At 34.6% G+C, this 25,324-nt stretch overlaps 1 protein-coding gene across 1 annotated transcript; it reads left to right on the forward strand.

The window, feature by feature from the left end:
• Positions 1-822: 822 nt before the first annotated feature.
• On the forward strand, positions 823-25,242 carry LOC134662730 (palmitoyltransferase ZDHHC23-A-like). Its single transcript, XM_063519001.1, has 6 exons — positions 823-962; positions 19,544-19,747; positions 23,442-23,519; positions 24,046-24,222; positions 24,724-24,835; positions 25,177-25,242. The coding sequence occupies exons 1-6, from the start codon at positions 823-825 to the stop codon at positions 25,240-25,242; spliced, it is 777 nt and encodes a 258-aa protein (XP_063375071.1).
• The last annotated feature ends 82 nt before the right edge of the window (positions 25,243-25,324 follow it).

Below are 25,324 nucleotides of genomic sequence, written 5' to 3' on the forward strand. Positions count from 1 at the left end.
ATAACATAATTAACATATTTACATATACTAATCTATGCCGGCGACCGCTATTTGTACTCAAAATTTAGTTGTATCAAAATAAATCATCTTAATTTGTAACCATAAGAGTGTTTTTGTATTAAATCAGTTATTGTGATTAATTTTTGCAATGCGTTATCATCGCTTAACGTAATATGTAGGTAGTGCCGAATGAACAATATCATTCATTCAAGGCAATATTCGTAACTGTAATCATGTAACAAATATTTGTTTTATTGTGTTTTTTTTTTCGCAAATGTATTAAAAACGTCGTTCATGGTACCGCCTACGGCTCATAAAAGACATCTCGGGACTCGTAAGTAATGACTATAGTAATTGAGTAATTACACGCCATGAAATTTAGGTACCTACTACTTATTTTAATCAAAAGGCGAATACGAATAACTTGAATTTGAATTTTGCGTCTTTTTCTACTGACACAGTTGTTTGACCGGCTATACCTACTTTTGTTATTTTTGCTACATAAAATCATATTGTACTGGCATAATGTCACTGCAATGAAATAAAAAAAAATTACATAAATAAACTGTCTTTCAATATGTTCTATTACATCATTACATTTTATTTCTATGACTAGAATGCTAGACGGCGATGAGTAAATATTTGTTTTCGGAAAATAGGTATAAATTAACCACCACGTAACAAATACAATTTACGTGTATTTAGTGAAGATCACACGCAGTATATGGTGGACATTCATATGTTGCATGGTGATTACAGCGGCAAACATGGAAGAATTACTGTCGTACGGAGCAAACAAAAGCTAACAAAAAGAAAGTTGAAATGGATAAAATACTGCCGTTTGTTATCCTGCCGCTTTTGCTGCTTTTATCCGCGTGGTCACGAGCGACGACTATAATCGTCATGATAGCTTTAGGTATGGGAGCCCTCTACGTTAATTCTAGGCCACATCAGAAAAATAGGTAAGTGTAAGTACACATTGTATATGTTTTTTTAAGATTTTTCCCATAAATATTTTTGTAGTTAACTTTGAGGGGTTGCATTCGAATCACGCATTATAGGGAGGGGGGTTAGGAAATCAATAGTTACTACGAAAAAAATTTTTGAAGTGAAAATTTCTTTAGCGGCGCTGGGCACTTTTTGAGGTGGGGAAAAAATGATAAACTCGAGACAGCGTAAGGCGATCACGTGACCGTAAGGTTTAGATGGCCACTCATTTAGATGGCATTTAAATCAATAAAGTAAAACTCAATGACATTACATGAAAAAGGTTCTAATCTTGTACGGGCTGAAATACGAGGATCTCACAGTTACATTCCAACTTTATATCACTCAAATATAATTCAATAAAGCTACATCTTGATGAAATCGCTAATAAACGTGAACTCTAGTACTGGTGAACAAAATTCAAAATATCATGACCAAATATATTTAGATGCGAGGTCTGCAAGGTAACTTTACAATTTCTATTCGAATTTTAAACAATTAACGCTACAAATTTAAGCTCGCTGGCCAGCAATTTCGGAACTAAAGTTTTTCAATGGAAAGGAGGATGGGTCAATTATACATAGTGCTGCAGACATTTTGGACCCCTTCGGCCGTCTACGTAACCGGGGTTTCGTAACCTGGTTACGATCGAAGCTTTTTTTTTACTCCTCCGTAACTAGCTTCGGTCACGCACTTTGTTTTACTCGTGCGTAACTAGCTTCGGACAAGGACTTACTTTACTTTTACGTAACTGGCCTATGTTTCTGGAGTTAGGCAATTTTTGTAAATAATCCTTTTATTTACCTATCCCAAGTTAGCTCAGCTCAGTGTGTGCTTGTTTTTAAGTTAAAAGAAACAAACAAAATACAAACGATTATATTTTTGGATAACAAAATAAAAGGATTATTTACAAAAATTGCCTAACTCCAGAAACATAGGCCAGTTACGTAAAAGTAAAGTAAGTCCTTGTCCGAAGCTAGTTACGCACGAGTAAAACAAAGTGCGTGACCGAAGCTAGTTACGGAGTAGTAAAAAAAAAGCTTCGATCGTAACCAGGTTACGAAACCCCGGTTACGTAGACGGCCGAAGGGTTTTGGACTAGTCATTGAGTTTTCACTTCTGTCGGCACTCCCAGAGTGCAACCCGCTGTTTTTATTTTTTATTTTCGAGGTTATTATGTTCAATAAAACAACCAAAATGTACGAAAGGGTAACCAATTTGGACTTGGAAAATTTCGTATAGGTACCTACATATTTTTGAGCACTTTGTCCGTATATATGTTTTTGAGCACTTTGTCCGTATACATGTTTTTGACCACTGTGTTTCTTTTTTGACAGCGTCGGGTGTGTTGTGTACGCAACGTTCAAATGCCAACCCAACTTGGATCTTTCAACATGATATAGGTACTTAGTACTTACTTTCGGGTCATGAAAGAAAAGTATGCCATTGGAATATTTATAAGTAGAGGGCCGTTTTTTCGGGCTTTAGGATAGTTTTCGTTCATGTCGTCTCGGATATGGGTGAATATGGTATCAATGCATTCAGCGTAATTCCCTGAACATAAATATATGAGATGACAAGATTGACAAGCGCGAAAGTGGTGGGGATAGTTGCTGTGACGTCATAAAGTCGGCGTACAAACTTTTTTTATTTTCGTTTAAACATACCATGTGGGGTACCAAATGAAAGGGCTTTGTGAGTAGATCACAAATATATATTGATATTCATATTTTATGGATAAAGTTAATTAGGTATAAGTACATAAAATAAAATTACATTTCACTAAATGTAAACATAATCGATTAAATCAATCAAACTTAACAACAAATCAAAGCAGAATAGAAATACATATGTCGTGTCGATCATCATTATAATTTTAAAACAGTATAATTTTCTGTAACATTAAACTGCAAAACTATTATTAAAACAAACAAAAAATCCGACTGCTTACCTAAGTAAGTTTTAATTTAGTATTTTACAAAAGCGTCGTTCAGTTTTCTATAAAAATCAATTAGTCCCGTTTGACATAAGCGTTTTATTATTCTAGTCGGGTCCGTACAGTTCATAATGTATGAGAGCTCTACATGAATTCTCACACCAGAGATTTTTTGGGATGTGATAGGCTACTGATAGCCTATGTTGCAAATACTATATTTAAAAAAAATCTCCACAAAATATGTCACATGCTTTTAATAAATCCAAACTATTATTAAAATAGAAAAAATATATCAAAACATGAATCCGACACTCGAGATTTTTTAATATGCAGTTCTCAAACATATACTCATTATGTATTTATATTTTCTCCCAGCTTGACACCAAAACTTGCTCCCAATAATTTTCTTTATTAAAAATTTTTTTTTATAAAAATAACAACTATTGTGTACATAACAATTACATGTTAATTAAGCTTTGTATATTTACTATATCCTACAAAAAAATCTCTCACGTAAATTAATCCACTTAATAACTATTAACCATTTTTGTTTTGAAAATGTTTCCGTTGCTTCGAGAAAATGGACAGTGGGATTTTTTTTAACTTTCTCAAATCTCTTTCTCATGTTAGTGTAACAACAAAAAATCTCCCACGTACCTATATGTAATATTGTATGGAATAAAATCATTATTAAATCATCCAAGCTATTTAAATTACCCTAAATCGCGGGTACTGATTCACTGTAGAGAACGTTTTATCGACTTCCATATCTCCGTCTCACTTCAACGTTCGTTCCGCTTCATCAGCCGAGAGTTCGCGATCCGGTCGACCGTTAATTCTCCCATGGCTATCTTACCCAGTTTCATCGGTATGCGTTGCGCGCTTACTTAACACATCTCAGGCAAAGCTCCTTTAAAACGAGCAATGCATACATTGCGGTATCTTATATATGTCACATATGTCAGCTATGATGGGCAGTGGCCACAGACTTGTCATTTTCGCGCTCGCGCTTGACAGACAGCTGAAGTGTGCGAAAGGGAAGCCATCACGTATATGAACATCGCATGAGTGCGAAAGAGTTGAGACTACAAATGAGAAAACGTGACCATTTTTGAGTTTGACGACGGCCGCGGACGGCCAAGAGCGTATCACCGTAATTTTCAATTTGAAAAATATACACAAATTCGGAAGAAAACTATTTGATAAAGTAATACAATGAAGATAGTGTCTTGTAGTGTACCGGATTTCAGTGTCACGGGGCCAAATAAACCTAGCAAATACTCATTTCAAAGGAATAATGATATTCCGAGCGAAATTTTCTTAACGATATTTTGTCAAATTAACAGCATAAAAAGTATAAGAAGCCGGTTTATACAGTTGATTATAAGTTTTTCTTCCTTTGTGTGCTAATATTTTATCATATTACTCAATAATTTAAAATATATTGTGTAAAAACATAAACTGTTACTTTACGCTAGGGCTTGACAAAATGTTCAGATGACAGTATCGATAACTTGTCGGTATATTAATAGCTATGTAATCATTTCTTCACAAGACATAATTAAGATATTAACCTTTATAACCGACTTCAAATAATAACGATTGTTATACCATTTTGAAGGTGCAGATGTTTAGCAGTAAATTTAAACTTCACTTTCCAACACAGTAAGAGTTAGACTAAAATAAGGCTGTAACGATTTTGATAGCGCACGCAGTGCAGCGGGCTCAGCACGGTTCCATTTTTATCGACTATCACTATGCCCGTCACTTTCGCATTTACATACTTGTTAGAACGTGACAGACATGGTGATAAACGATAAAAATGCGACCGTGCTACTAGGGCAGGTGTTATTTTTAGAGATGCCGCGAATATTCGGCAACTATTCGGTATTCGGCCTATTCGGCTACTTTGCCGAATATTCGGTATTAGGCCGAATGTTGCCTACTATTCGGCCGAATACCGAATATCTGTTGCACCTACTTAAAAAGAAAAATTGCACAATAAAAATAACCAAAAACTATGTAGGAATATTTATAATGTGTTCTTGGAAAGTTGGTAAATACGAGGACCCTTTTTTGAGCATTTCTTGATTAAAAAACATTTCATTTTTATCATGAGTCTGTTTTGTTTGACTCTATTCATTAATGCTTTTCAACAAAAAATATCTTAGCTAAGGTCATCTAACGTTGAGCTTTGTTAGCGATCAGGTTTCATAATAATTGTGACTCAAAATGATCGCATGTCATGCCGAATATTCGGTATTCGGCCGAGAGAGGGGCCGAATACTCGGTATTCGTTATTCGGCCAAAACCACTATTCGGGGCATCTCTAGTTTATTTTATACATCATAATGTCGTAGAATTTTAACGTTTAAAATAATACATTTGAAAAAGTAGTCGATAAAGCAATCAAACACCGACAGATTATTAATATGTTGTAACATGACATCACTATTTTTGATCTCACATAGACAATTTACGCACACACTTGCATTTCATTTTTGGTCGCTCTTTTGAAGATTGACAGTTGTTCTTGTCTATTCTAATTCTATGGCAGTGGCAGTTAGTTCCAAACTAGAGTATAGACTTGTCTTCCCACCATAAAGTTTAGCGCGAATAGAATATACAACTCCTTAGTGAAAAACCATACGGTTTGTGCGAAGTTGAGCGTTATGTCAATGCTAACAAAGAGGATGGTTTGACTTACGGAAATGAATAATATATAGTGTGTCAACTAAGGTCTGTTTGATTTTAAACATAGACAGAGAGAATCATACTATTTTTGTCTTACACTAGTACTAGCACCCAAAAGAAAAGGATGAGTATAGTTTTTGATGTTCCTATTTACTGACAAGATTTGGTTGACCCAGTATAATATCATTTTATTTTATATTTCTAATTCCCGTTTCATTTACAACCAATAATCTTTTTCCGTATTAAAATGCGTTTATAATTACTGTCATCATCTGTATTTATTTAATCTTTATTGCACAAAAGAAAAACCTTATAGTACAAGAAGCGGACTTAATGCCATAAGCCATTCTCTACCATTCAACCTTAAGCTGTACCATATACGCGATGGTTTGTCCTCCGGGCCCAAAATCGATGAACTCCAAAATCCAGACAGGAACTTCGATTTTGACATTTACCACAGTAATGCAGTCGGCAGCAATGTCGCGCTTCAAAATTGCTGCAGTCGTAGAAAACGTGAAAAAGGTCATTCAACGGGTAATAGGGTTATAAAGGGGAGGGCAGTTGTTCGGAACTGTCAAAAACTGACAGGCCGGTACCGTCTGGCGGAATGTTAATCAGTGGGCCCATACGATGAAATGACGCATTAATAAAACTTTAGTTAATTAACAATATTTTTTTTTTCCTTACGATAGCCATATGGGTACCTACCAACAAAAAAGCTAGTGAAAAGAACATTTCAAATATATTTTCTTTTTGGGTCAGTGAGGGCAGCTACCAGATCCCGTTCTGCTATGCGAAATTGGTCTTAGAAGACCTTCCCTTGATTTCAAATTGATAGAGATTGCCGGTTACAAATTTTGGAAAAAACATACAGGGTGCGAGAAAAAGGTCATTTTTGACAAACTTTTTTTTGATGCCAATCGATCCCAAGCGATCCCAGATCGATATTGAGGATCAAAAGCTTGTATGAAACCAAAATAAAATTCCGGCTAGAAAAGCCACAAATTGAGGAAAACTTTTCCCATACAATTTGTATGAAAATGAAAACTTTTATTTTTCACATGCTATTTTTGTATGCCAATCGATTCCATTCCTATCCAGTATCAATAGTTTATTTGAGGTCAACTTACGGTAATGTACTAAAACGCCACAAAATAATAAAAACTTTTTCCATACATTTACAAGCTTTTGATCCTCAATTGAAATGGGATCGATTTGCATTAAATTTTTTTTTTTAAATTACCTTTTTCTCGCACCCTGTATGTTTTTTCCAAAATCTGTAAAAGCCAATCTTCATTATAATTTGAAATCAAGGGAAGGTCTTCTAAGACCGTTTTCTCGTAGCAGCACGGGATCTGGTAGCTGCCCTCACTGACCCAAAAAGAAAATCTACCTTGTATGAAAGTGATACGAATTGTTGACATTTGCGTCTTTTAGTTTCACTCTACTCAAGCATCGGATGACATGATCGTTGAAAAGGGACAAACATATTCTTTGACGTTACGTTACTCTTCTCGTGAATTGTCAAAATTTAAAATTCGAAATTCGCTTTGGAATTTGTCCGGGTGGCTATTCGAAGTATAACTTAGTGGACGGTACTTACTAACCAAATAAGCTTGAGATCCAGTATCATAGATAGTTGTAAGACTTCAAGGGTCTATTTATATTTGACTTTGCATCCTGTATTCTAAACGTTTTGTGAATAGATATAAAAATTGACACCTAATATACCTTGAGGCTAATTCGAACTTTGTTATAAAAGATGTCATTTTATATCATTTGCGCGTGCATTTCACTCGTACTAGATGAAATATGTATTGATGCGATCGAGACGGTTGGGCGAATGATAACAAAATGATATCTTTTTGACATCTTACACATAGTTTGACTTGGCCTCTGTGGAAGCCTGGAAATACAGCATAGTTCATTGACTTTTTATGCTGGAAATTTATATAATTATCGCGAGAAAAATAAGTAGGTATGATATTTTTCAATAACTTGTACAGTTACTGCCAAAAAATTAGAAGTGTCCATTAATTGTGTAGAACATTATTTGCTGTTTGTTTCCAAAATCATGCTGCTATTCTGCAAATATACGAGGGCTGTTTGATAAGTACCCGTTTTCTAAATGTATTAATATCACTGGCCGAAAATATGTATACCACCGTTTTAAGCCATTATTCAGAGGCGGGAATTTAAAAAAATAACAGCATTCTTTTGTTTTTTTTTTCTCATTTGACAGCGATTCAGTGAAAGCGTGAACTTAAAATTGTTAAAATGGAGAAAGAACAGTATCGGTCTGTAATTCGCTTCTTGTTTTTGGAAGGAAAAACATGTGATCAAATAAAAATAAGAATGCAAGCGGTTTACCATGAATGTGCTCCTTCTATGACAACCGTCAGATACTGGTTTAACGAGTTTAAGCGAGGGAGAACAACTGTCTTTGATGAGGATCGTCCAGGCCGCCCAATTGAGGTGACTACAGATTGTAAAATAACAACACCCTTGAAGATATTTATCCATTTATTTTCTTGTCTTGTTCCAATTCACAATAATCTCGTCTTATAACAACCGTCTGCTAGCACGGCTCAACAACCAAAGAGACCCGTCCGCCAAGTGTAGTTTCTTTTTATACCCAACCCATAATAGTCTTCAATTTCAGACTACCCTTAACTGTATAAACGAATTAAGTAGGTATGCTAAGTCTTCAATTTCAAACTACCCTTAACTTTAAGAACGAGTAGGTATGCTAAATAACAAAAACCCTACACTCGTCCATCCTGACTCCGTGTATGTCCTCATACACGTGCCAGGTGGAAACCCTACACTTGGCCGACAAGACTACATATACTACTTAACAGTGGATACACTAATCGCAAACCGATCAATTTCTTGCGATCAGAGTCAATGTATAGGATACGAACCAGTTCTATTCTCGCACCTACTACTTAATTGTGTCAGCACACGAACATTTTCTCGTGGCTTTAACAGTTTCAATCGTTTCAATCAGGCATCAGCATGTCAAAATCTCAAAACATCGTGTTATTAACCTTTCAATAACTTTAACCCTGACAATTAATAAAATATTACTATGGAATCGCACATTTCGTAACTTAAATATGGTATCATTTAACTACTGGAATGAAACTACTTGCGTTAACTGAGACCTACATACTCGAGCTTTGCCTTTTTGTAAACACAATGGAAATTACAATTTCAAGTTCAACAATAAAAGTATAAAAGTGAATTAATTACCGCAGTAAGTGTCTTTTAATAATCTCGTACCTTCGCAACGGATAGCGTACAAAGTTATACAAGAAAATAATTATATTCTAATCTATTTTACTCAAGTCTAATTTCAACATAATAATATAATCAATAAGAGACCATAAATCCTCCTCGATCTCGGTTTAATTGTGGTGTTCTGTTCTAGTCAGGCTTATGCTTCAATAACAATAACTCAAATCAATCTCAAATCAATAAATCAAATCTCAAAACAATAAATCAAATCTCAAAACAATAAATCAAATCTCAAAACGATAAATCAAATCTCAAAACGATAAATCAAATCTCAAATCAATAAATCAAATCTCAAATCAATAAATCAAAACTCAAATCAATAAATCAAATCTCAAATAATAAATCAAATCTCAAATCAATAAATCAAATCTCAAATCAATAAATCAAATCTCAAATCAATAAATCAAATCTCAAATCAATAAATCAAATCTTAAATCAATAAATCAAATCTCGAATAAATAAATCAAATCTCAAATCAATAAATCAAATCTCGAATCAATAAATCAAATATCGAATCAATAAATCAAATCTCGAATAAATAAATCAAATCTCAAATCAATAAATCAAATCTCAAATCAATAAATCAAATCTCAAATCAATAAATCAAATCTCGAATCAATAAATCAAATATCGAATCAATAAATCAAATCTCGAATAAATAAATCAAATCTCAAATCAATAAATCAAATCTCGAATCAATAAATCAAATATCGAATCAATAAATCAAATCTCGAATAAATAAATCAAATCTCAAATCAATAAATCAAATCTCGAATCAATAAATCAAATCTCGAATCAATAAATCAAATCTCGAATCAATAAATCAAATCTCAAATCAATAAATCAAATCTCAAATCAATAAATGAAATCTCAAATCAATACATCAAATCTCAAATCAATAAATCAAATCTCAAATCAATAAATCAAATCTCAAATCAATAAATCAAATCTCAAATCAATAAATCAAATCTCAAAACAATAAATCAAATCTCAATACAATAAATCAAATCTCAATACAATAAATCAAATCTCAAAACAATAAATCAAATCTCAAAACAATAAATCAAATGTCAAAACAATAAATCAAATCTCAAAACAATAAATCAAATCTCAATACAATAAATCAAATCTCAATACAATAAATCAAATCTCAATACAATAAATCAAATCTCAATACAATAAATCAAATCTCAAATCCATAAATCAAACCTCAAATCCATAAATCAAATCTCAAATCGATAAATCAAATCTCAAATCGATAAATCAAATCTCAAATCGATAAATCAAATCTCAAATCGATAAATCAAATCTCAAATCGATAAATCAAATCTCAAATCGATAAATCAAATCTCAAATCGATAAATCAGATCTCAAATCAATAAATCAAATCTCAAATCAATAAATCAAATCTCAAATCAATAAATCAAATCTCGAATCAATAAATCAAATCTCGAATTAATTAAATCAAATGTCGAATCAATTAAATCAAATGTCGAATCAATTAAATCAAATGTCGAATCAAATAAATCAAATGTCGAATCAAATAAATCAAATGTCGAATCAAATAAATGAAATGTCGAATCATAAATCGAATGTCGAATCAAATAAATCGAATGTCGAATCAAATAAATCGAATGTCGAATCAAATAAATCGAATGTCGAATCAAATAAATCACATGTCGAATCAAATAATTCCAAACTCAAACCAATATATCGAAACTCAATAAATCAAAACTCTCGATAAATCAAAACTCGAGAAATCAAAACGCTCAATAAATCAAAACTCTCAATAAATCAAAACTCTCAATAAATCAAAACTCTCAATAAATCAAAACTCTCAATAAATCAAAACTCTCAATAAATCAAAACTCTCAATAAATCAAAACTCAATAAATCAAAACTCTCAATAAATCAAAACTCTCAATAAATCAATCAATAAATCAATAAATCAAAACTCTCAATAAATCAAAACTCAATAAATTAAAAACTGTTTATACGACAACGGTTTCACTCACATGAATTTTTAGTCGCTATTGGCGACATGCTTCGGAAACCAAAACTCTCAATAAACCAAAACTCAACAATACTAACTGATTAATCCAATAACTCATTAATCCAATAACTCATTAATCCAATAACTCATTAATCCAATAACTCATTAATCCAATAACTCATTAATCCAATAACTCATTAATCCAATAACTCATTAATCCAATAACTCATTAATCCAATAACTCATTAATCCAATAACTCATTAATCCAATAACTCATTAATCCAATAACTCATTAATCCAATAACTCATTAATCCAATAACTCATTAATCCAATAACTCATTAATCCAATAACTCATTAATCCAATAACTCATTAATCCAATAACTCATTAATCCAATAACTCATTAATCCAATAACTCATTAATCCAATAACTCATTAATCCAATAACTCATTAATACAATAACTCATTAATACAATAACTCATTAATACAATAACTCATTAATCCAATAACTCATTAATCTTGATACTAGATACTAGATACTCGATACTAGATACTCGATACCAGATACTCGATACTAGATACTCGATACTAGATACTAGATACTCGATACTCGATACTAGATACTCGATAAATCAATATTTGATCAATAAATAAATCAACAATATCAATCCAACACATTACCATATCAAATCTTTCATAATATAAATAGTAAAAGTAGGTGTACATGACCTGATGTCCACTGGCGCGTACCCCTCGCTAAGGCTGTCGAAGCGGGGTTACTCCTGACTTTCACAACAGGACTCTGCTTCACTCTGGATTCCTTTTTCACTGCCGTTGTAATTCCAGCTACATTCTGGTGTTCGCAAGCGCCGTTGATCATCATGAGTCATCGTCAGCCATATTCTCCAACAACTCGGTATGAAATGTAAAAGTATCCGGTGTTATATAATACCTATATACTATATCATAATACCTTATACACTTTGAAGGAATTATATATACATAAAATTATGTTTAATGGTAGTTCAAATTATAACCATTCATTTATCTCTAAAACGGTGCATCATAGCGAAACAAATGAATTAAAATTCAAGCCCCCTTTAATGCCCCGTTTGCATATTAGCCATCTATTTATATTCCACAAATTTTAACATTAAGGATCAAAATCAAAACTCAAATCATCAATTCATTTGCGAGACCTGGTTTTAAATCATAATTATCAATTTATCTCGGAAACTATGCGCCGTGGTGAAAAAATAATGAAAATTAAGGCACCCTTTAACACTCCATAACCAACACAAATATCAAGACCCACGTGTTGACATATTCTGCCTAACTTCCACATGTGTGGATAGGTAAGTAGCAAAAGAAGTAACTACCGTCAAGTATCTATTTATTAGGAAGAACACGACGTGTACTTGATCATCATAATATATTAATAAATTATGTAGGTACTTATTTAAATTAAATAAAAATGTTACCAGTACCATATTTTATACGTAATCCATTAGAATTTTGTATATTTAATTATCTCAAATCGCAGAATAAGGGTCATGTTGTTATCAGTTATCTCACTAAATCGATAATTAATAGTAGTAGGCGTGTACTTACGTTCTGCACACTTCTGAAGTGTAAAATAACAACACCCTTGAAGATATTTATCCATTTATTTTCTTGTCTTGTTCCAATTCACAATAATCTCGTCTTATAACAACCGTCTGCTAGCACGGCTCAACAACCAAAGAGACCCGTCCGCCAAGTGTAGTTTCTTTTTATACCCAACCCATAATAGTCTTCAATTTCAGACTACCCTTAACTGTATAAACGAATTAAGTAGGTATGCTAAGTCTTCAATTTCAAACTACCCTTAACTTTAAGAACGAGTAGGTATGCTAAATAACAAAAACCCTACAAGATGATATGGTAAAGAAAATCGAAAATATCGTTTTAGCCGACCGCCGAATTAAACTTCGAGAAATCGTTGATGCTGTAAACGTTTCAATCGAGCGGGTACAAAACATATTAGAAGAAAAATTGGGTATGAAGAAAGTATCGGCGAGGTGGGTGCCGCGTTTACTTACGGAGGAGCAAAAACGGAACCGACTGACTACTTCGAAGCAGTGTTTGGCCGTGTTCAAACGTAACCCGAAGGAGTTTCTGCGTCGTTTCGTGACCGTAGACGAAACGTGGGTTCACCACTACACCCCGGAAATGAAAGAGCAGTCGAAGCAGTGGATTTTACCGGGTGAACCTGCTCCAAAGAAAGCAAAAACCGTCCCATCGGCTGGAAAGGTCATGGCGACCGTTTTTTGGGATTCGCAGGGTATTATACATATTGACTACTTAGAAAAGGGGAAAACGATAACAGGGCAGTACTATGCCAATTTATTGGATGAATTTGACGCTGTGTTGAAGGAAAAACGGCCCCATTTAAAAAAGAAAAAAGTACTGTTTCATCACGACAACGCCCCAGCTCATTCGTCCAGAGTTGTGATGGCTAAATTAACACAGTTTCGTATCTAAATTTTTAAGATTTACCTCCGACGTTTCGAGGACGGCGTTATCCCCGTGGTCTCGGAGAAGACTGGCTTAAGTTGACATCAGCATCTTCTAACCGCGCGAGTTTTTCGAACTACCCGCACTTGGTCTTGTTTATCCGCTTGAACGTTTTGCGCACTAGGGATGTCACTCTGTCGACACACAACACTAACGATATCCGATTTATCGACTGTCGATATTCGTTTACGCTTACGCTTACGCTTACATTTACTAATTAAAAAAAGCCAAAACAGTACGGCGGTATAAAGTACGGGAAGCCATTGAAATCAAAAAACATAGTAATTTCAATCGGGACGAGGGTTTCAAGATCTCATCCACATGGAATCCAGTCATTAGTAAATGTAAGCGTAAACGAATATCGACAGTCGATAAATCGGATATCGTTAGTGTTGTGTGTCGACAGAGTGACATCCATAGTGCGCAAAACGTTCAAGCGGATAAACAAGACCAAGTGCGGGTAGTTCGAAAAACTCGCGCGGTTAGAAGATACTGATGTCAACTTAAGCCAGTCTTCTCCGAGACCACGGGGACAACGCCGTCCTCGAAACGTCGGAGGTAAATCTTAAAAATTTAGATACGCGATTAAGTCCCGTTGTACAATTTAATAGCGATAAGGTAATTTTGATAGTAACCCTTTTCACTAGCTTTCATTTGGTACCCATATTGCTATAGTAAAAAAAAACAACCCCCCCCCTCCCGTTTTTAATTAGTGGGCGCCATTTTCAAAATTTATATTAGTGGAGTCAATATAAAGTTAAAGTTACATTAATTGCACAGTCAAATGTTTCTACACGGGTGAATTATATATCATATTGACTACCCGGCTGCGAATTAACAACTTGATATCTGTTCCCGTTTTTGAGAAATAACATTTTTTTTATTTTATATTTTATACTACCTAAACAGTAATTTCACACTAGAGATTTTTTGAAGAATGGGCTATGAAGCTTACACGACTACACGGTCAGAATTTCTCCCGACAATAATATTAATTATAGATTTAATGAAAAAAACAATAACTTTGTAAGTTTTTCATGACCGAGAATATCCCACACTGAGAGAAAAGTTTACTATTGTGGTTAATAGTATTTGTTTCGATCATGTTTAATTTATCTGCCTGAGGAACTGCTATATTCGCAGAATAGCAGCATGATATTGGAAACAAACAGCAAATAATGTTCTACACAATTAATGGACACTTCTAGTTTTTTGACAGTAACTGTACAAGTTATTGAAGAATAACATACTTATTTTTCTCGCAATTATTAAATCAATTTCCAGCATAAAAAGTCAATGAAGTATGCTGTATTTCCAGGCTTCCACAGAGGCCAAGTCAAACTTTGTTTAAGATGTCAAAAAGATATCATTTTGTTACATTCGCCCAACCGTCTCGCTCGCACCAATACATATTTCATCTAGTACGAGTGAAATGCACGCGCGAATGATATAAAATGACATCTTTTATAACAAAGTTCGAATTAGCATCAAGGTATATTAGGAAAATATGCCTTATGACTTATGGCATTGCGTTAAAGTTTAATAATTCAATGCATAAAGTGTCTGTGTTTATGTGAAAAATGATAGGTGTCAATTTTTATATCTATTCACAAAACGTTTAGAATACAGGATGCACAGTCAGATATAAATAGACCCTTGAAGTCTTACAACTATCTATGATACTGGATCTCAAGCTTATTTGGTTAGTAAGTACCGTCCACCAAGTTATACTTCGAATAGCCACCCGGACAAATTCCAAAGCTAATTTCGAATTTTAAAATTTGACAATTCACGAGAAGAGTAACGTAACGTCAAAGGATATGTTTGTCCCTTTTCAACGATCCTGTCATCCGATGCTTGAGTAGAGTGAAATTAAAAGAAGCAAATGTCAGCAATTCGTAACGCTTAGTTTTTGTTAGCGTTAGCGCATCGCGACATGAGAACTAGTATGAGCCTGGCCCTCGATTACGTATAATTGCAAGGAAACTTGGGATCAAGTTATCTTAGTCAATTTAGAGCAGTTGGAATTCAACTCATTGTGAAATTTTTGAACGTTTTCAAATAATTTGTTGGATTAAGTAGTAAAAGTGTTACAGTGTGTTATATATTTGTGATCTATTCACAAGGCCCTTTCATTTGGTACCCCACATGGTATGTTTAAAAGAAAAATGGTAAAAACTTTGCGTCATAGCAACTACCCTCACCACTTTCGCGCTTGTCATCTCATATATTTGTGTTCAGGATATTATACTGAATGCACTGATACCAAATATACTCATATCCGAGACGACATGAGCGTAAATTTTTCTAGAAGACTTCGAGAAAAGGCCAGGCTACAATATCTTTACAGGTTGATTGATACTGAGTGTATTAACACCATGTTCACCCATATCCAAGACGATATGAACGAAAAGTAACCTAAAGCCACCCTACCAACATTTTCGTAACAATGAGAGATTATTTCTTGGAAATAATGTTGTAATATAAACTCCTTGTAGAGCACCTACCTGCGAAGAGATCGTGCTGTCAAAGTTGTTAATGATTTAATATAATATTGTTAATTAACTAAAGTTTTATTAATGCATCATTTCATTTTATACACCGCGGGATTTAATAACCCGAAAGATTTAAACCACTTATTTTTGACGACAGTACGAGTAAATAATGTTATATCAACATGGGTCCAATTATATATTTTAATTAAACTACTATTTCAGTACAAATTAAATCATATTAACTTACCGCTTCTTTGTGAACAAACCTTTATTCAGAGAGTGAGCGAGTTTAATTAATCTCAAGTAGAGAAACAGAGAGCGAGCATGACATTTCATGAATCACTCCGATATCATACGATGCACGGCGAATGCAGTGACATGTGTTCCATGACAAGAATTGTCAAGTTATGTCTAGGATCATGTTTACGTTGAAATTATTTCAATTGATTGGCACCTCAAAATACCACAAATTGTATCAAAACTTTATTAATTACTACAACAGTAGGTACAGTGCAGTTATTATTGTTGAAACTTTGCGATAAAATATTTTCCTTTGAGTGAGGTAACCAAAGCCATTAACCATGATTATATCCGAAAGAAATCATGCCTCTTATTGTTTTAACTCATACTACAGCTGGAAAGGGATGATTACATGAATGACCTTTTGTTAAAATATCGATCATGCTTATCAGTACGTATTTTAAATTCTCGATGTGTTGATTTATACCGAGTAAAGTAAAATAAACAACTATGTTAAACAATTACGCTTTTTTATTAATTTAATGAATTAGGTTTTCGAAGTGTGTACCACCGTTTTCAGCACAAAGATTTAATTTTAAACGGATTTCATTATTTAGGTTTACAAAAGTGTTCTTTATTTCTTCGGAAGCCGTTCGAATTTTTATTAATAATTCTTCTCCAGAGTTCACTGGTGTTGAGTATTCCTTCCTTATCTTTCAGAGTTCCCCATAGAAAAAAACCAATGGCGTTAAGTCGGGTGACCGGGCGGGCCAGGTTAGGACGTTGCTTCCACGGCCAATCCACCTCTCAGGGTATTGTTCGTCTAGCCAATTTACGAACTTCTAGGCTGAAGTGGGTCCGTCGTGCCGGAAGCACATAGTTCTTCGGGTTTCCAAATCCGTACACAAAGTGAATATCCGCTAAATGAATTTTATTTATTACAGTCAATCAAATTTAAAGATGTTATCTTGCGCATATCTTGTGTGACATATGAAATATGTCATTTTATTGACATCAATTTCGTCATTTTCGTCAAACTATCAGCCAGTTATCGTAAACGTAAATAGTTTGTACTCTCGTGATTGAGAACAGAACAAAATTTCGGTAGTGAAACCTTTTTGTAGGATATCAAACTTAATTAAGTGAAACTGGCTAATAACCATGTAGTTAGTGCGTCTGCGTGTAAAATTAGTTGGTGGCTACGTCACGCATAAGGGTGTGTTAGAATTGAGATTTTTTTTACTTGTGATTTGTTTTAAATAATTAATATCTCTTAAATTAAGGGTTTTTGGACTATGTGTTATATAACTTTATATACTCTAATTAGGCTCTAAAATCGTTGGTTTAAATCTTTCGGGTTATTAAATCCCGCGGTGTATATAACCCTATTACCCTTTGAATGACCTTTTTCACGTTTTCTACAGCAATGCAGTCGACTGCAGCAATTTTGAAGCGCGACATTGCTACCGACTGCATTACTGTGGTAAATGTCAAAATCGAAGTTCCTGTCTGGATTTTGGCGTCCATTAAAAATAAATAATCAAAGGAGGTCATCGATCAAATGGGCCGGAGGACAAGCCATCGTTAACTGGTAGAGAATGCCTTATGGCATTAAGTCCGCCTCTTGTACTATAAGGTTTACTTTTGTGCAATAAAGATTAACCACTTTATTCATAAACTTTACGGGCCTGATTTAGTTCAATTATGTTTATCCCTTACTTACAAATACATAAGTTAAAGTGACAGATAAGGACAAACGATTATTACTATTATTAGCTAATTGAGGTTTGTAGCGCGTTTATGAATAACGGGGGTTAAAGAAATAAAATAAATACAGATGATGACAGTAATTATATACGCATTTTATTACGGAAAAAGATTTAATATTGGGTGTAAATGAAACGGGAATTGGATATATAAAATAAAATGATATTATATTATTCATTTCCGTAAGTCAAACCATCATCTTTATTAGCATTGACATAACGCTCAACTTCGCACAAACCGTATGGTTTTTCACTAAGGAGTGATATATTCTCTTTACGCTAAACTTTATGGTGGGTAGACAAGTCTGTATACTTGTTTGGAACTAACTGCCACAGTCTGTCATAGCCATGTCATAGCCTCATAGCTGACATATGTGACGTATAGGAGATACCGCAATGCATGCATGCATTGCGCGTTTTATAGGAGCTTGGCCTGAGGTGTGTTAAGTAAGCGCGCAACGCATACCGATGAAACTGGGTAAGATAGTCATGGGAGAATTAACGGTCGACCGGATCGCGAACTCTCGGCTGTTGAAGCGGAACAATCGTCTGCCGCGAACATTGAAGTGAGACGAAGATATGGAAGTCGATAAAACGTTCTCTACAGTGAATCAGTACCCGCCATTTAGGGTAATTTAAATAGCTTGGATGATTTAATAATGGTTTTATTCCATACAATATTACATATACGTGGGAGATTTTTTGTTGTTACACTAACATGAGAAAGAGATTTGAGAAAGTGAAAAACAAACCCACTGTCCATTTTCTCGAAGCAACGAAAACATTTTCAAAACAAAAATGGTTAATAGTAATTAAATGGATTAATTTACGTGAGAGATTTTTTTGTAGGATATAGTAAATATACAGAGCTTAATTAACATGTAATTGTTATGTACACATAGTTGTTATTTTTATATAAAAAAATATTTTTAATAAAGAAAATTATTGGGAGCTGGTTTTGGTGTCAAGCTGGGAGAAAATATAAATACATAATGAGTATATGTTTGAGAACTGCATATTAAAAAATCTCGAGTGTCGGATTCATGTTTTGATATATTTTTTCTATTTTAATAATAGTTTGGATTTATTAAAACCATGTGACATATTTTGTGGAGATTTTTTTTAAAATATAGTATTTGCAACATAGGTTATCACATCTCAAAAAATCTCTAGTGTGAGAATTCATGTAGAGCTCTCATACATTATGAACTGTGCTGACCCGACTATATAGCCTATGTCACTACCATAATTCTGACGAATTCAACCACACCTCATATGTCAAAAAACGACCAGCCGTTTGGGCTGTGTAGGGGGTGCCAAATATAAATGGACATTGTACATACCCACGCCCAAAAAATATTACCCTCCTTTTAATGCAGTCGAGTAAAAACACTATTTTGTTACTGGAAACGTATTTATACCCTACAAAACTTTTTTGTACTTGAAGAATTGCGTTGCGAGACTTGCATCTTAACATGTAATGTTTTTGATGGGATTAACATTATCCTAAATACAATCTAAAAGTAACCTAAATCTAATCTAACGATTAATTCAAACTGCCTTCAATTCCAGGTCACCGTTCTTCTTCTCTTGGACCCTCTCTTCGGGGATATACCTGTTCCTGATTTTCGAGTTCGGTGGGCTGCTGGCGATAATGCAAATGGAAAAAATTGTGTTTCTCTTACTCGTGGCGTGCACTTGTTACTTCTTCTACAAGATGAAGGCCATCGCCGGCTTTGAACTACCTACTGGGTCATCTAAGGGAAAGGAATATAGGTGAGCTCAATTGCTACTGCGAAGAGAAACCTGTGTGTGCATCAGAATGAAATTAAAACAGATTTATTCATGATCAACTTTTATTAATATATTAATTAGTATAATGTTCTCAATAACGTTAATATTTCTCATGCTACTTCAGTCAACCTCAATACTTTTTGTGCCGAGCCTGACTGAAATAGCAAGACATGATTGTACGTTTCCGTGAAAATACCTTTTTAGTGTACCGCACACACTTTGTTCGCGGTACACTTATGGGATCACATTCGGTCTTGCAAATTAGTTAATTGTGATTTTCTCAGAAACCGCAATCCTATAGTGCAGCGGTTCTCAATCTTTTTTTTTTACGGAACCCTTTTGGAAAGCGAAATATTTTATGGAACCCTACAATAAAACAATAGTTTTTAGAAGTGTATTTTTTTATTAATAAGCATAATAATTATGCTTATTTTATTATTCTAAATTATTCTAAATTCTTGCGGAACCCCTGCAGGGCTGTCGCGGAACCCTAGGGTTCCGCGGAACACACTTTGAGAATGGCTGCTATAGTGAAACTGCCCCTGGCTGAAGTGTATACCTTTCTTAGGTGCTTTTATTTGTCTTATTATAAGATATCGTTTTATCAAATTCCAAGCCTAGAATCCCCTTGGTTTGGCCAAAAAAGTTTTTTTTATAAATCGTTTTTATTTTTTTGTAGCTAAACTAGTGGTTCGATTGTTTTGAAATTTGGATGTTACATGCACCTAATAGTAGGTCATTATCAAAAAAAATCGAGGTTGTAACTTGTTTATAAAAAGGCTTAAAAATATATTTTAAAAATTTTAAACTTTTTTTTTAAATACTTGTGAGATAGCGACAACCTCAATTTTTAGTTATTTAATACAGAATATAATATTGCATAAAATAGGTATATTTTTTGTAAAAAAAAAACCATTTGGGGCAACATGCATACGGGCCATCGTCTTACGTAGGTACCTACTTACTTTACGGTGGTTCACGTTTGTATGGGAAAAATTCAAACTAGCTAGAAGAAGCGGCACCCACTTACGAGGGGCGTTCAATAAAAAGTGAGAATGAGTATGTTATATACAACTTTTATTAAATGTAATTTTATGTTTCGACATAGTCACCTTTTAGCATAATACGCTTAGTATATCTTTTTTCTAAACTTAAAATTCCATTTCTAAAAATGGTTTCGTCTTGAGTACTTAAAAAATCTTGTACTGCAGCGACTACCGCGTCGTCGTCTTCAAATTTCTTGCCTCTTAGGCATTCCTTCAATCTCGGAAATAGGTAGAAATCACTAGGGGCGAGGTCTGGTGAATACGGAGGATGCTTAAGGATATCGAACCCAGCATCACGTATTGCAGCCATTGCAACGGCGGACTTGTGTGCCGGTGCATTGTCCTGATGGAACAACACAATTTTCGAGAGTTTACCTCGCCGTTTTTCACGGATCTCATTGCGCAATGTTGCTATTTGTTTGGCATATAAGGAGCCCGTAATAGTGGCTCCATGCTCGAGATACTCAATCATTACGACCCCTTTACCATCCCAAAAAACAGAGCCCATGACCTTACCGGCAGATGGGCCCACCTTGAATTTCTTCGGAGTTGGAGATGATGGCCTTTTCCATGTCATAGACTGCAGTTTCGTTTCAGGGTCGTAATGATAGAGCCATGTTTCGTCCATTGTTATAAATCGCGCCAAAAAAAGTTCCCGGTCTTGCTGTATCAGGTCCAAAGCTTCTTGACAAATCTCGACTCTAGTTTGTTTTTGTGTGTCAGTAAGCATTCTGGGTACCCAACGCGCTGATACCTTTTTCATACCCAAGCGTTCATGTAAAATATTATGCACGCTCCCCGTTGAAATCTTTACATTTTCAGCAATAAAACGAACCGTGACACGACGATCCGCCAAAACTAAGTTTTCGACTTTTTTCACAATTTCTTCAGTTACTGCTGTAGTAGGGCGTCCGGAGCGGGGGTCATCCATGGTCGATGTTCTTCCACGTCTAAATTCGGCGCACCAACGTGCGACTGTCGAATACGGAGGAGCATTAGACCTTAAAGTGTCCCGTAAATCTAAATTGACTTGGTCCGTAGAAAAATTTTTCAAACAGCAGTATTTGATAACGGCGCGCAGTTCAATTTTCTCCATTTTTGCTAACGTACTCAATAGCGTCGCAAAGAAATCGCCGTATTTTTTTTTAAACAACAGTTACTTTTTTTTTTCAGGGCAATCAGCTAGGTAGATTAGCTTTACCGGCCAGTATTTACTTTCCTAATATTTAAAGAGTTTGCATCTCATTCTCATTATATATTGAACGCCCCTCGTATTGGTTACACTTATTATACTGATAAAGTGCACCAAGTTTTGTAACTTTATCTCAATTACAAACTACAAGGGGATGCTCAACACTTGGAAATTTTTCAACGTTAGGTATTTGGAATCCAAAAATATATAAATAATTACTTTTTACATTTTTATATTATAAGTAGTTGTTTTCACATTATTTGTAAATGTGATTTATAAGAATTATAAGTTATTAAGTAAAAAAGAATATATTGTTTATTAAGAATTTTTCATAAATATTTTTTTTTCATACAAATAATGTAAAAACAACTACTTATATAAAAATCTAAAAAAATATAATTAATTTATTTTTGTATTTCATACAACGTTGAAAATTTTCAAAGTGGTTGAGCACCCCCTTGTAGTTGAGATAAAGTTACAAAACTTGGTGAACATAATATCAGCATAATAAGTGTAACCAAATAAGGGGGTGCCGCTTCTTCTAGCTAGAGTTTGAATTTTTCCCATACAAACGTGAACCACCCTAAAGTACGTAAGAAGGACGGCCTGGATGCATTAGTAAGACATTTTTACCTTGTTGCCACAAATGGATTTTTTTTACAAAAAATATATTTTATGGGTCAATCAACTATTTCTTGTTGTTATTCTGTCCCATCAGCGACGAGATAATAGTAGCATAGATTATTAGAAGAACTGCTGTACCATGTTCTACTAACATGCTCAGTAGATGTGCCATTATGGGAAGGTCTTATAACTACCATAAAATGCATTTGGTTCATTTAAATACGAAAAACCTAAAATCTTAAGAGTGACTCAGGAGACCTTAACCAATAACCATAGCAACGTGTGACAAGAAAAAGTTGATTAACCCTTATACAATAGTATATTCTGTATTAAATAACAAAAAAATTAGGTTGTCGCTATCTCACAAGTATTAAAAATAGAAGTTAAAAAAAAATATTTGTAAGCCTTTATAAACAAGTTACGACCTCGATTTTTTTTTAAATGAACTAATATTAGGTGTAATTAACATCCAAATTTCAAAACAATCGAACCACTAGTTTAGGAACAAAAAAATAAAAACGAAAAAAAAAACATTTTTGCCAAACCAAGGGGATTCTAGCCTTGAAATTTGGTAAAACGATGTCTTATAATAAGACAAATAAACGCACCTAAGAAAGGTATACCTACACTTTAGCCAGGCCCAGGGGCAGTTTCACTATAGGATTGCGGCTAGACTCTTTGGAACAGTTATAGCAACTACCATCACTAACATTATTAAATAATAAGTCAAAACCGCTTACTTATTATTTTAGGGGAAAATTTGGCGGTTGGAAGGGGTCAGCTGAAATTATTTTTTATTTACTTTTGATTCCAGTCCAGTTTTGACTTCAGACTCACATGATTGCCAGATATGTCAAATTGAAGTAAATGAAAGGTTCTTCCATTCAATATGGTAAGTATTGTATTGTAATTTATACATTTTTGGGGTTCCCCATACTTCGAACTGAAACTCAAAAATTTTTTTTTCATCAAACCCATACGTGTGGGGTATCTATGGATAGGTCTTCAAAAATGATATTGAGGTTTCTAATATCATTTTTTTCTAAACTGAATAGTTTGCGCGAGAGACACTTCCAAAGTGGTAAAATGTGTGTCCCCCCCCCCTGTAACTTCTAAAATAAGAGAATGATAAAACTAAAAAAAATATATGATGTACATTACCATGTAAACTTCCACCGAAAATTGGTTTGAACGAGATCTAGTAAGTAGTTTTTTTTTATACGTCATAAATCGCCTAAATACGGAACCCTTCATGGGCGAGTCCGACTCGCACTTGGCCGCTTTTTTGACATAAAATCTTGTGTTATAATTTATAATGACATTGAACTGTAAGACAGGGGAAACCTACCTGTCACTTTAGTATCTGGTATATAAAATTAAAGTTGTTGTGTAGGTATATATTGTTCTACAATTTTCAGGTGGGACTGCTGTGTGCTCCGAGCAAACTACCCGTGCTACCTAGCGGGTCAAATATTCGCGTTCGCCACACTGCTGTTTGGCACCAACCTGGCCCTGACTTCCATATGCCACCCGTTCATACTGATCGGCACTATCCTGTTGCCTGAAGACTGCCAGGACGTGTACTATCAGATGGAGTAAGCTTTATAGATCTTTATCTTTTACCGTGTACAGCCTAAGAATTTGACTTATGTACCCTTTCGTATTTAGATTTACCTTGTCGCAGTGACAATCAATATGAAACCGCTCATTACTATTGTCACTGTGACGAGGTACTACTACTGTACATGGTACAGAAATTAAATTCCTGACATTACAATTGCAGAGATATCTAACCCCTCCGTGTGTAGTCAGCATCAATAGAAGCGGATGATACTAGGCGCCAAAAGTATCTGCCACCCTGGAATACTTTACTAATAGACTTAGAGCCTATTTAGACGATGCGAGAACTCGCATGGGAGTTTCCTTTCATTGCGGGTTTTGATCGGTCGGTTGAATTGGACATAACCAACAGTCCGCAATGTAGGTAGGTAACTAAAATTGCATGCAAGTTCGCCGCCGTCTAAATCGGCCCTTAATGGTTATTATTTAGATATTGGTAGACCTAAAGTTATTAATATTGTTTTCCTTATTTCCAGTACGGCGATATGTTTCGCATCGTCGGTGTACGGAGTGGGCTACCTGCTCATCGTCACGTTCGTGCTGCTGCACCAACTGCTGGTTTACATACCTAAATACAGTGGTAACTTTGTAAACAGAAGTCGAATTCAATAAACTAAGCAATCCTCACTTTCGGATCCAAAGTCAGCTCAGGTCAGCTCCTATGCCACTAAACGCAAATAGCAAGGTCCAAATGCACTAACTCGCAATACAGACTAATCAATCATCATCATCATATCAGCCTTTTATCACCCACTGCTGAGCATAGGCCTCTCTTCGAATACGCCACTTATCCCGGTCCTGGGCCAATCTCATCCAGAAGTGACCCGCAATCTTAGAATATCGTCCAACCAACGTGCCAACGAACGCCAGGCACTGAAAGCGGCCATCATTCCGTTAACGTTATGGCCCTAATCATTGTGTATGTGTAGGCACTGTATACAGCCCCCAATGTGAAGGCCAGCCCTCTACCCGTATTCCACACTTATCCGTATTAACCATTTAGATTTAGATAAATTTAGGTTGGGTGTACCCTTATTTTACCGACAAATTTTTTGCCGAATTTTGTTTTAAAGAAAA

The sequence above is a fragment of the Cydia amplana genome, chromosome 3 (genome assembly GCF_948474715.1).
Source record: "Cydia amplana chromosome 3, ilCydAmpl1.1, whole genome shotgun sequence".
Lineage (NCBI taxonomy): Eukaryota > Metazoa > Arthropoda > Insecta > Lepidoptera > Tortricidae > Cydia > Cydia amplana.